The 12,033-nt window shown below is 52.5% G+C and overlaps 3 protein-coding genes across 4 annotated transcripts; 1 reads left to right on the top strand and 2 right to left on the bottom strand.

The window, feature by feature from the left end:
* Window positions 1-452: 452 nt before the first annotated feature.
* Window positions 453-4,651, bottom strand: AAFC00_002114 (uncharacterized protein; the record flags this gene model as incomplete). Its single annotated transcript, XM_069341393.1, has 3 exons — window positions 453-4,097; window positions 4,154-4,357; window positions 4,421-4,651. The coding sequence occupies 3 exons, from the start codon at window positions 4,649-4,651 to the stop codon at window positions 453-455; spliced, it is 4,080 nt and encodes a 1,359-aa protein (XP_069201468.1).
* Window positions 4,652-6,263: 1,612 nt separating this feature from the next.
* On the bottom strand, window positions 6,264-8,217 carry AAFC00_002113 (uncharacterized protein; the record flags this gene model as incomplete). The annotated part of the gene is made up of 4 exons (XM_069341392.1): window positions 6,264-6,584; window positions 6,636-6,793; window positions 6,855-8,108; window positions 8,175-8,217. The coding sequence occupies 4 exons, from the start codon at window positions 8,215-8,217 to the stop codon at window positions 6,264-6,266; spliced, it is 1,776 nt and encodes a 591-aa protein (XP_069201467.1).
* A 2,175-nt stretch (window positions 8,218-10,392) lies between these two features.
* On the top strand, window positions 10,393-11,571 carry AAFC00_002112 (uncharacterized protein; the record flags this gene model as incomplete). Of its 2 annotated transcripts, none has more annotated exons than XM_069341390.1 (2): window positions 10,393-11,088; window positions 11,146-11,571. In XM_069341390.1, the coding sequence occupies 2 exons, from the start codon at window positions 10,393-10,395 to the stop codon at window positions 11,569-11,571; spliced, it is 1,122 nt and encodes a 373-aa protein (XP_069201465.1). The 2 variants fall into 2 exon arrangements, with proteins under 2 accessions (XP_069201465.1, XP_069201466.1); XM_069341391.1 differs by having other exon boundaries at window positions 11,026-11,088.
* Between the last annotated feature and the right edge of the window lie 462 nt (window positions 11,572-12,033).

Here is a 12,033-nt window from a genome sequence, read left to right as displayed (position 1 = left end):
AAGAAAGATCGAATGAAATCCATGCTTTTTAGGCTTTTTTTTCAAGGGGTTCCCCTTCTCCCTGTATGCGAGACCTATGTTGTTGGTCGTTGATTTATGAGCGTTTGGTGGAAGGAATTCTAATTCCCATGGTATCACCTGTCCGTCGCTCAGATGGAGAAAGAGAGAGAGCGCGACGTTCACACATACGTTGGTCAGAATCGCGCACACGCACGCATTTACCCACACACACACACACACACACAGAGAGAGAGAGAGAGAGAGGGAGAGGGAGAGATAGAGGAGACATGAGTGCCACAACGAGCACCTCAAATAGTTCAACAACACTGAAGCCACGAAACCAAAGAATAGACAAGAAAGAAGAAACTCCGAAAGAAGAACAAACATAAAAGATGAAAATAGATCCCGTACAGGCCAGGCCCAGGCAACGAAACCCCCGACCCCGCCCCCGTCTAAATACTAACGAAAAAGCTCTTCTCGCCCTCCCCGGCCTTGACTTCGGCGCGCTTGACGATCGGATCCGCACAGCTGATCCTGATCCTCTCGACCGTAGCGGGCGATCGGAGCTCCAAGACGCTCTCCTCGCCCCACTGCTTCCTGGCGGCCTTGAGGGCGTCTCGAATGGCGAAGAACACGGCGCTGCCCATGAACAGCGGGGGCTCGCCGACGCCTCGAGAGCGCTGGATCGTGCGCAGGTCCTCCCAGTTGACGTCCTTGAGCAGCGAGACGTTGAACTCCTGCGGAATGTCCCTGAAGCCAGGGATCTTGTAGGCGCCGGGCCCGCGCGTGAAGAGCTGGCCTGAGGCGCGGTGCCAGAGGGATTCTTCCATTGTGAAGAGACCCAGCCCTTGCACGAAGGCGCCTTCGATTTGCCCGTAGTCGATGGCCGGGTTGATGCTGCGGCCGACGTCCATTTTGATGTCGGCGCGTAGACACGTCCAGTCGCCTGTCAGCGTGTCGATTTCGACTTCGGCCGCCGCGACGCCCTGCGTGAAGTAGAAGTACATTTGGCCGGTGTTGGGCCCCCAGACGTAGCCGATGTCGGGCGTTTTGTAGTGTCCTTGGGCGGACAGGTTCACGCGGTCGAAGTAGGCGGCGTGCGCGAGCTGTTTCATTGTGGCGTCGGGGCCGAGTTTCTCTCGGTAGGGCGCCAGGCGTTCGTTGAGTTGCTCGCATGCGTTCCAGATGGCGTAGCCGTTCAGATCTGATGAGGCCGATGCTGCCGTTGATGATGTGTTGGCGACGGTGTTGGTCGCTGTCTCTGAGATGAAGACTTGGTCTGCGGGGACTTTGAGTGCTTCGGCGGCGATCATGGTCATCTTCGTGTGCAGACCTTGTCCCATCTCCGTTCCACCGTGGGCAAGGAGGATGGAGCCATCGTGGTAGATATGAACCAGTGCGCCGGCTTGGTTCAGGAAGAGCGCGGTGAAGGAAATACCGAATTTGGTCGGGATCAACGCGAGACCTCGCTTCTTCCACTTGTTCTTCTCGTTGAACGCTGCTGCTGCTTGCTTACGACGCTCGTACTCTGACTCTTCTCGCACTTGCTTGTACATGAGCGGGACATAGTAGTCCTTGAGCTCTTGCTTAAAGTGCGTCATGTCGCCAGGCTCGTACATGTTGATCTGTCGGAACTCGTCCACATCCATCCCGAGGTGGTCGGCAACCTCAGACATGTATGACTCTGCGATAAACATGCCCTGGGGTCCACCGAAGCCACGGAAGGCCGTGTTCGACACAGTGTTCGTCTTGGCAATTCTACCACGTACATAGAGATTGGGAATCTTGTAGACACCGTCGATGTGTGACAAGGCACGATCAACAACCGCGCCACTCAAGTCCTGACTCCATCCTCCATTGTTGAAGACATCGGCATCGAGTGCTTGGATCTTACCGTCTTTGTTGACTCCTACCTTCCATCGGCCGAGGAAAGGATGTCTTTGTCCCGAAGTCAGAATGTCCTCGTCGCGGTTGAGCATGGCACGGACGGGTCGCTTGACCTTGTTGGCTGCAGCTGCGCAAATACCAGCGAGCTGGATAGAACGAGTTTCCTTGCCACCAAAGCCACCTCCCATACGCTTGACTCGGGACACGATCTTGTTGGCCTGCACTCCAGTGACTTGCGCGACATATGCTTGCGTCTCTGTAGGGTTCTGTGTACTCGACCAGATCTCCATCTCGCCGTCTTCCGGCTTTGGTACAGCAACACAAGCGTTCGTCTCAAGGTAGAAGTGCTCTTGGCCTCCCATACGGGCAACACCGGTGAAAACGTGATCAGCTTTCGCGAAAGCCTTGTCAACATCACCAACATTGATAAATCTGTAGTGATCGAAATAGCTCTCCTTCTGAATCGCTTCTTCGATGGTGAAGATTGCTGGAAGCTCCTCATATTCGACCTTCACCGCTCTCATACCAGCCTCGGCAAGCTTGGCTGAAGTTGCCAGGATTAAACCAATGGGTTGGCCAGCAGTGAACACCTCATCGACAGCAAAAAATGTCTCATCGCACATGGGCGCTCCCCACCAGTTGGCCTCGGGGTTAGGTAGATCAGTATGGTCAACGTAGTCAACGACACCAGGAATATCCAGCGCTGCGGAAGGGTCGACACTGAGAAGCTTGGCGTGAGCCTTGGTCGAAAGAACCATGCATCCGTAAAGTTCGTTCTTCTGCACGGGAATGTCATCAGTGTATTGCGCCTCACCCGTAGACTGCTTCATGGCAGCGACGTGTGGAGCTTCCTTGCCGATAATCTTCTTTTCGTAAGCAACGCCAGCTGTGCGGTCCTTCTTGCCAAACGAGATCACGCGCTCAATCTCATCGATAGCGTCTTGGTCAACCTCGGCCTCATCAACGCTGAGCTCAGCAAGAACTTCATGGTAGAAACGATAAAAGAATCCAAGAGCAAGTGATTTACGGTATGTTGCCATGCCGCCAGGTACACCGAATCTAAGATCGAAGTCCTGCTCGAGGGCGCCCATGACGCCTTCGAGAGTCTTGGGGTCTGTGAACTTCTTCCCGCTCAAGTATTCGACAGCTGTCTTAGCGGAGATTGTAACTGGCGCCATGCCGCCATAGACGAGACTGCAATCTTCCACATTGTTGCTGGCATCGAGCCTGACACGAAGAGCAGAGTTGACAATTGCGATATCGTCGTCCTTCCTCTTGGCCATCTTGTACGCGCGCATATGCTCACCCTCCTCCCGGAAGGCAGGGATCCTGATACTTGCGATGATACCGTCAGGGGGTAAGGCTGTGAGTCTGTAGGCCTTGAAGAACTCGGACATGGGAATTTCGAGTGTCTTCTCCAATGTCTTCACGACCAAAGTAGCGTTTGTGGCCATAAAGACAGGGTTCAGATCAGAAATTGGAGAGGCGGTGGCCAAGTTGCCTGCTGGGGTACCGACGTTTCTGATCTGTCTTCCTGCAAAGTAGCGAATCTGCTTGTGAATAGCAGCGAAGGGCTGTCCTCTCGACTTTCCGTAGTGTTTGACGGCTTCCTGGGCAATATCCTCGAGATCCGTGAGAACAACGTTTCCACCAATCTCAAGGTAGTCGTCGTGGAAGGTATACTGGCGGAGCTCCGCAATGTCCCCAACAAACACTGACGCTGTATATTGCATGCCCTTGAACTTGACTTCAATCTGCGTTTCTGTGCTTCCTCCGATGATCTTCGCCGAGGGATATACATTCTTGATCTCGAGCAGCTGTTGGGTAGTGACTGGTCTGAACCACTTCTTTCTCTTATTGCCGAATGCTAATGGCTTCAGCTCGTGCTTCCGAAGAGCCGGAGGAAAGATGAGCTGAGTCTCGGGGTTGTATGCGATGAACTCGGGAGGTGTGAAGCGCTTAATGTCCTCCGAGTCTTCAGAGGTATTGCTACCACTTTTGCAGCAACCGCCACCATTGCCATTCTTCTCCATGCAGCAGCCACTACCGCCATTGGTGCTAGCCTTTCCGCATCCTTTTGCAGCTCCAAAGGTATGTGCGGCATCCAAGATGGGTCGGTAGCCTGTACATCTGCACAGGTTTCCGTCAAAGGCCTCCTCAATGTGTAGTTCTGATGGGTTCGGGTCGTTGCGAATGAGCGCGTACAGGCTCTATACGAATATGAGTTTATGAAGCGCGATTTAGAAGAGCTAGGTTAAGAACTCACCATGACAATACCCGGCGTGCAGAATCCACACTGGCTGCCATTGCTCTTCGCTATCCTCTCCTGAACGGGGTGTGGATTCTTGACATTGCCAATACCTTCGACTGTAATGACATGTTTGCCATCAACACTGACCAAGGGAGCAAGACAAGCGTTGACCGACGCATGGTAGACCTTTTTCGTAGTTGGATTTAATTGTGATACTACCTGATTTATTTTGTGAGTCAAGGCTACTTGTCCAATACGTGGTCATCATTGAGCTTTGCCTACCACTGTGCAGGCACCGCATCCACCTTCGGCACACCCGAGTTTCGTGCCAGTCAGACCAATGCCACGCAGATATTCAAGTAAAGTCACTTCTGGATCTGCGGTATCGAGTACCACCTTTGTGCCATTGAGGTAAAAGCGGATGGTATCGTCGTAGTCCTCGGTCAAAGATGCCAACGAACGAGTGGCAGACTGATCAACCGCAGGCTGAGGCTCGATCAAGCCCGGAGCCATGTTGTGTGGTTGACGAGGTCAATGCACTATACTCGATGATTTGAATCCGCCACCGAGTCGTGCTTCAGGATACCGTTCGTGGGTGGTGATGAAACAAGACGACGACGACGACGAAAGGAAAGAAAGGGACAGAAAAGGGTATCCAGACAGATGTTTCAAGAGATAACGACGAAAAGCAAAATAAGGAAACTCACAGTAGGCACATGTGGAGCTAGAAAGTAGGGTAGATGACCATAAGCGTTCTTATCAGTGGTCGCGAACCGCATTACCTTTGTAGGAGTTGGCCGGGGTGGAAGAGTGCGGGGAATGGCTCAAGATAAAGAGAGTCAAGATCTCGCCAATCGACGCATGAGTAAGAACCCCTCCAAAGGACGTCTAGTGCACAGCCAGCATGATCTGGTAATGACTACGGAATTTTGAAATAGAATGCCTGCTTGACCACTGATGTGCTCCTGGTAATACTCATCAGCGAAGTCTGGAAAAGGCATACACTCAGAGCTCATGATACAGTTACAAAGAGTAGGCATGAACTTTTCCAGCTGTTCGGCGGGGTCCGACGGTCCCTCTTCGATCGACCTCTATTGGGCGGTGTTAAACAAAATGATTCGGACTTAAGAGTATTTACAGCAGCACTGCTCTCTGCCCTGTGTATGGCTATGCGACGCTGTACTCCCAGCAGAATGTGTCAATGTATATTGTTTGAGACAGACGCATGAGTAGAGAAATCTTGTGATTAGTCTAGGAAGAGAACTGATTGATCGTGAAAGCAATTTTGAATAAGTTACCAGCTGTGCAGTACTCGACTAGGACTAGGATACAAGTGGAACAAATAGCATGAACAAGCATGCGAAAAAGCAGTGCACTAAAAACGGATATAGTCGTCCATGAATGCGCTGATCAGCGCAAAGGGGCCCTTGAAAGCGAAGCTGATGTGTGACTGTGTGACTTTGGTCTTTGAACCCGCAAGAATCGCGACATGCATAGCAACGAGCATGAATGTCAGAGCTGGTCGAAGAAGACAGTCACAAGGTCGACCGGTACCCTGAATGGTTGTAGAGAACAAGTGGGCAATGCAGATCGTACGAGCTCACTCATTCACTCGATTCTCATAGTGACTTGAGGTCGTCCCACTGACAGCATAACAGAACGACTACCACAATGGCGGCACGCTGGAAAAAAAAAACGACGAGACATGTGCAGTATCATGCGAGCTGGGTACCATATCCCGCATCGTGAGCCCGATAGTTCATGAGTCCCAAGAAGAAGGCGAAGAGTCATCAGCAACCGTTGCTAGAGGCACGCATCATGGTATCGAAAGCGGCTAGGCGTTCTTATGTTCAGGATAACGCGCTGCAGTCCTCACGATTGTTCGGTAACATTGGATCATGTCATCAAGACTAGGCGGTCATCGAGGCATATCCATGGAGTAGCAGGTTATGACAGAGCATGTGAGTCAAGCGACAAGACCATAGCGTGTCACGCATGTCTACCAGCGACAGATCAAAGACATAAAGGTGTCAAGGAGTCGGCGAAAGCGTGTGGGATGCCGCTGTGTTGATCAAGCATCGTCAAGTCCGGTCACTTGGTTCACGGCGCGCATGTCAAGCTCCGCTTACTGAGGCATGGGCGGCTGGCCGCCTTGGCCCTGACCCTGGCCCTGGTTCTGCTGAGCAAGAGCACTATACCACAATGCCACATAGTTCTGGTAGCCGCCATAAGGCGCATAGGGATCGTTAGGATCACTTCCTGCAGGAGCGGCAGCTCCTGTTTGTGCCATGGGCGGTACACCAGGCATCGCGGCGGGCATCTGAGGCATGCCACCCATTGGTGCCCCGCCGTATGGTTGCTGCTGCTGCTGTTGTGAGTATTGGTCACCATGACCTTCATTACGGCTGGCTCCACGGTCTCTGCCGCCAGCTCGGTCACGTTGTTGCTTGCAGGAGTCAGCATATCTTCTATTGCGGGCGGGTTCAAGCACACATACCACGGTATCAACCTTATCCCAGATGGCACGTTTCGCGTCCTCAATGGCCGCACGGGAACCTACCAAGCCAATCTGGCGTTGCACGTCGGGTTGCTGTGGTTGGCTGACATTGATCTTGCACTGTGTCACGCTTTGCATCTCCTTAATCGTCTCTCCACCTGCGAAGTAATGTCAGTTTTGTCGCCACTAAGGACACGAGAGCGCGGAAGTGATGCCTACCTTTTCCGATAATCATGCCAACGGCTTCGGAGGGCACATATATCTCCTCAGTGATCTTGCCAGCATCGCTGCCACGGTCATTACCTCCGCGGTTGAAGGAGTCGAAGCCTCCTCCCCTACCACGATCAGGTGGTGGCGCTTGTCCTCCGCCGGGGGCGCGGGTGTCGCTTTCTACAATTTCGAGAATCATCTCCTTGGCGATAGCAGCAGCTTGAGGTGTGCCTATAAGGTTGACAGGGCGAAGGCCGTTTATGCTCTTGTTCTCGGCAACGATATTGACATGACATCCACTCCTCTCCTGAAGATCGCGAATTGTCTCGCCACCACGTCCGATGATGAGGCCCACAGTCTTGTCGGGAACCATGATTTGCACACTATTCTCGCCTTCGCGGAGAGCAGGCTGGTTCTGCTGCTTGCTGGGTCCCCTGCTGCCACCTCGCATGTCTGGCGGAGGTGCGCTTCCTGGTCCATCACTGTTGTCCTCCATGACACGGAAAATCTCTGCTTTTGCAGTCTCACGAGAGCGCAGAGAACCGGAGATGGTACACTGTCTGTGCTGGGCATTGGGTTCTCTGGCAGGAATGAACTGGACACGGGCACCAGACTCAGCCTCCACACGGCGCAGGTTCTCTCCCTGTCGACCGATGATCAGACCGACAAGGGACGACTTGACCGAGATGGTTTCGCTATCGGCTCCTCCGCCACTCGCACCGCCGCGAGCTGGAGGTGATCTAGCAGTGCGAGGCGGTGAGAAATGGCCACGAGGTCCTGGAGACGCCGAACGATCGCGAGGATAGCCGCGGTCCCTTCGATCAGCGTCGCGTCGCTCATCGCGATAAGGGTTGTAGTTGTCGCGAAAGCCATCAGCGCGGCGTGGGGGTGAACGTGATCGCGAGCGTCTGCCGTTGCCGTTACTGCCACCGTAACCACGAGCAGCCAGTCTGGGATCATCACGTGGCTGAGCAGGGTTTGCGCGATTGTCGTAGGAGATTCCACGGTCTGCGGCGATGCTCTTTGCCTTTGCGATAGCGTCGGCGATGCTGACAGAGCCTCCAACAGATCCACTGGCGACAGGTCGAATAGTGCTCAGATCGACGTTGCCTGTAGTTGTCGGTTGCGGAAGATGGAATCCCCCGAGTTGCGGTGTTGACACTTGGGGTATCTGTGGAAGGCCGGCGGGATAGCCATGAGGGAGCGGAGGTTGTTGACCAGGGACTGGAGTAGACTGGGTAGGGGTGGATCCAGATCTTTGAGCTACGGAGAACAAGATTAGTGACATGGCGCTCATTTGAAATACTACTGAAGGTTTATGCTGCTTACCCAGAGCCGCAAGGATGGATGAGATATCAGGTTGGCCCGCCATTACAAAAAAAAGAGAAGAGCAAGTGTAGGACTTCTTCGTCTAAGTCTTTTGAAGATGGAGATTGATGTCGATGTCGATGCACAATATATGTAAAGAAAGTGCGCTACGTGGCGCTTCGAGAGATGATAATGAAGTGATTAGAAGGAGCGGAAGGTGCAGAGGCTGGCGTCGCGAAAGAGAGAAGACAGAGAAGTCGCAACCGTGAACCTTGATTCAATAAGGTAGGTACTTGCCTAAAGGTAGTCTAGTCGGCCACCACCACCACCGTGGAGTCCACTGATCTCCTCCACCACCCACTCGCTCGCACTGGAGCTTGGTGATCGAAATCCAGCCAAGCCGAGGTCTTGGCGCTATGCTTACTGACAGATCAGCGAAAGCACACCACACAGTGAGGGCTGTATACACAATCTGATTGCCTGTGTATCCGTTGTAGTCTCTTACGTGTCAGACAAAAGTGAAGTATTAATTCAATTGATGCTTATACTCCAGCTACTAATGAAGGAGTAGAGCGAACGATTCAGACGACCAAATTACAGCAATCCAGTACCTGATCTTGCTCGCTAAGGTACGATCACAAACCTGCGCGAGCGGGAGATATGTAAAAAAGAATCTCTCTGTCGGGGAATCGAACCCCGGTCTCCCGCGCTTGTAGACGGCGAGCCGAATGACAAGCGGAAATCATGACCACTAGACCAACAAAGACAAGATATAACAAATTTCCAGACCAACGAGTATATATTTATTACTTTCTTCCCGAGATCACGTCACAACATGACCAGCCATTCCGTACATGTAGCTAAGGTACTGCACCTGAGGTCAAATAAGATACTGTGCGAAGGACTGAATACTGCAAGTTTGTTGTCAGAACCTGGCAACGATCGGGATTCGCACCAACAGAGGTATGAACGAAGGTTTCGGCCTACTACGGATCACAAGCAGGACTGAAGACATACTCTGAGCGGGTACTATGTCAGAGCCCAATGTACATGCAGTACATTTATCTTTGCTCAGCCAAATTCATTATTGCCGTTCCTTCCGTTGGCTTGGTAGGTACTGTATGGTCTGACTAGGTGAAAGTATTACAAACATATTACACAACAGCAACCAAGAAACAGCGGTGATAGGTATCTTGGAAGTATCTTGGACGTTGAGCAGAACACGATACCTAGCACCAACTTTTGCTTGGCTGCTATCTAGGTTCAGCTGCAGACTAGGTACTAGCAGGCAACAAAGAAACTGGCGTTGATGTCGCACAAGACTCTGGGCGGCTCCATCGGCTGGCTACCTACGGTGTCACACGGCGGAAGAGAGGATTCTGAAGCTGTGGAGCGGAGACCCAACACACCTTAACGGACATGGCCCGGAGACAAGACCGACACAACGAGGTGCCAGGTGCAGCAAGAAGGTGGGGCTTGGCAGCGCAAGTGCAGCAGAACTGCCTCTACCTTACTCAGCTCTCAGGTGTCGCTCTCAGGCAATACTTGCACTTGACACAGTAACTGTGTAAGGAGAAACCCCGCGTCGGGGCACACGCCCTTGGCATCTCCTCTGGTGGAATCTCCTCCCTCTCAGGTACACAAACAGGTACGGGGCAACGGTCTGGGCGCCACGGCTTTCCGGCAATAACACTTGGAAGTTCGAGGAGGAAAAAAGATCTTCAACAACGTCTGATCTTCTTGGTATAGTGGTAGGATTACGGCATCTCGGCGGCTCGACACCAGATCACACACAGATACACACTCAAACATGGGCGACGCGGAGAGTTCAGTACGGAAACTAGAGGCATTGCATTACCTTACCGCAGGCTGCTAATTGGACCGCCAAGTACTTGGCACTATGCCAATGTCTTGACCTCGAGGTTTCGTACGTTATTGGCATTGGCATCACTCGCCGTAAGATGGCCCTTTTCCGCTGCTCTCTTGGACCTTCTTGGATCTCTTGGAATCTTGGATCTCTTGGGGGTTGTCATGATGGCCGTGAGTCGCTCACCGGGTCTTCTTATACCATCAACGCATCTCACCCCGACAGCCCTGGACTCCATCGTCTCTGTCCTGCCAGCCATGCAACAGTAGTGCCGTGAACAAGTGTACAACACGTACAGCAGGCACAGTACAGTATCTATCGACAGGGTCGAAGAAAGCAAGCGATTGTGGTATTTGAGAAAAATTATATGGCATGGATCTTCCCCGATCGGCAGTCCAAGCAGTCCCAGCAGCCCAGAATGGTTATGGTTATGCCGCACCTATAGCAGCGTCGGACCCTCCTCGTCACTCCCTCTCTCAGAAAGGGCTGTCGTCGATACCCCACCAGCAGCAACTTCCTTTACAGCCCCCGCCAGCTGCACAATTGCAGCAGTACATGCCATCATATTCAAGGCCAAGATACAGCAACGAAGTCGAATATCAACCCTTCAGTGAGAAGCATGACTATATGCAATCCTATTGGACAACACATCAGTCCCAATCGCAATACGCACAGTCGCAGTATTCACCTCCACAACACACACCAGTGCAATCGCGCTCGCCGTCGGGTCTGCCGTCGCGGGCCTCTGTCCCAGGAACGTCAGTGTCTTCTGCAGGACATAGTTCTGTCATGACAAGCAGAACCGTCGATACCATCGACTTGGAAAAGGGGGCCATCGTGGCCCCTTCCCGGAATTCAAACATACCTGTTCAGTCAGGTGATTCCAGGAGAAGTAGTAAACGGGAGATGGCTCAAAGACAGCAACCCCTCCTGTTGTCCCAAACGGGTCCTCCTTCGGCGCATCGTGCAAGTCTTCCCCTCGACCAAGGCAGCATACGGTCGGAGATGGACGAGGATGAGATGCTGGAACAGAGACGCTTGCTGGAGTCAAAGGCTCTCAAGATCCTGGTATGTTATTATATTTTCCTCTCATCACATTTCCATCAGACTAATATCTTGTCTCAGCTGTTCCTCTCCGCACCTTGTGCTGCTCTATCTTTCGTTCTTTGCCTCTGGTCCCTCATCGCCGCTTTTGGCATCTTACTGGTTGCCCCCTTCCGCCTCTGCACAAAGCCTCGCTATTCCCTGTGGGAACAGATTCTCTCCACCCTGACATCAGCGCAGCGATTGCAGCTCCGTTGTATCTATGCCCCGACTGAAAATGTCATCGGCAAATGTGTGGCGAGTCTCGTACTCAACCTTATGCTCTCACCCTTCTTGAGCATGGGCGTCGCTCTCGCTGCATGGACGGTGGCCATCTACTGGATCTTTGCCGCCATCGTCGGCGACCCCGATGGCACAGAGGGTGGTGACGACGGCGTGGCTACCGTTCTCGGACTCCGAAAGTGGTGGGAGAGCTGGTTACTCCGAGCCGTCATCGAGGCTCCTTGAAGAAAGACCGAGAACGCCGCCTTTTTGTTTTCTATTTTTTCGCACATCGACTATGATATCCACGTCTGTCTGTACTTTTTTCGGACTTTTACCCTTTGGCAGAAACTCATTAGCATGGCGTTGGGGTTCCTTCTTCTCTTCTCATGCGGCTTTTACTTGGGCTTTTGGTTTACGGCCTCTCTTCACCTGCAGGGAAGATGGCCCAGGAGGAGGCACAAGGCCTATAGCTGCTGTAGTAAAAAACATACATTTCATAGCCGTTCTTTCTTGTGTTTTTCTCATACGCCGTGAAGAAGATTCATCCTCGCAAGTGACATATGCGTGACTTCCTATTCTCCAAGGACCTTCCTACTCTCGAAGGGCATATTGTTATCTGCCTCTCGGGCCGTCCAGGAAGGCCCGTCAGAATACTGTTCCGCAGCGCATGCATACCCGAGAAGGGGTAGAAGAACAAAAAGACGT

This window comes from Neodothiora populina (assembly GCF_041146345.1).
Source record: "Neodothiora populina strain CPC 39397 chromosome Unknown canker_contig_14, whole genome shotgun sequence".
Lineage (NCBI taxonomy): Eukaryota > Fungi > Ascomycota > Dothideomycetes > Dothideales > Dothioraceae > Neodothiora > Neodothiora populina.
Note: the sequence above shows the minus strand (reverse complement) of the source record. Positions and strands in the feature narration are given on the sequence as shown.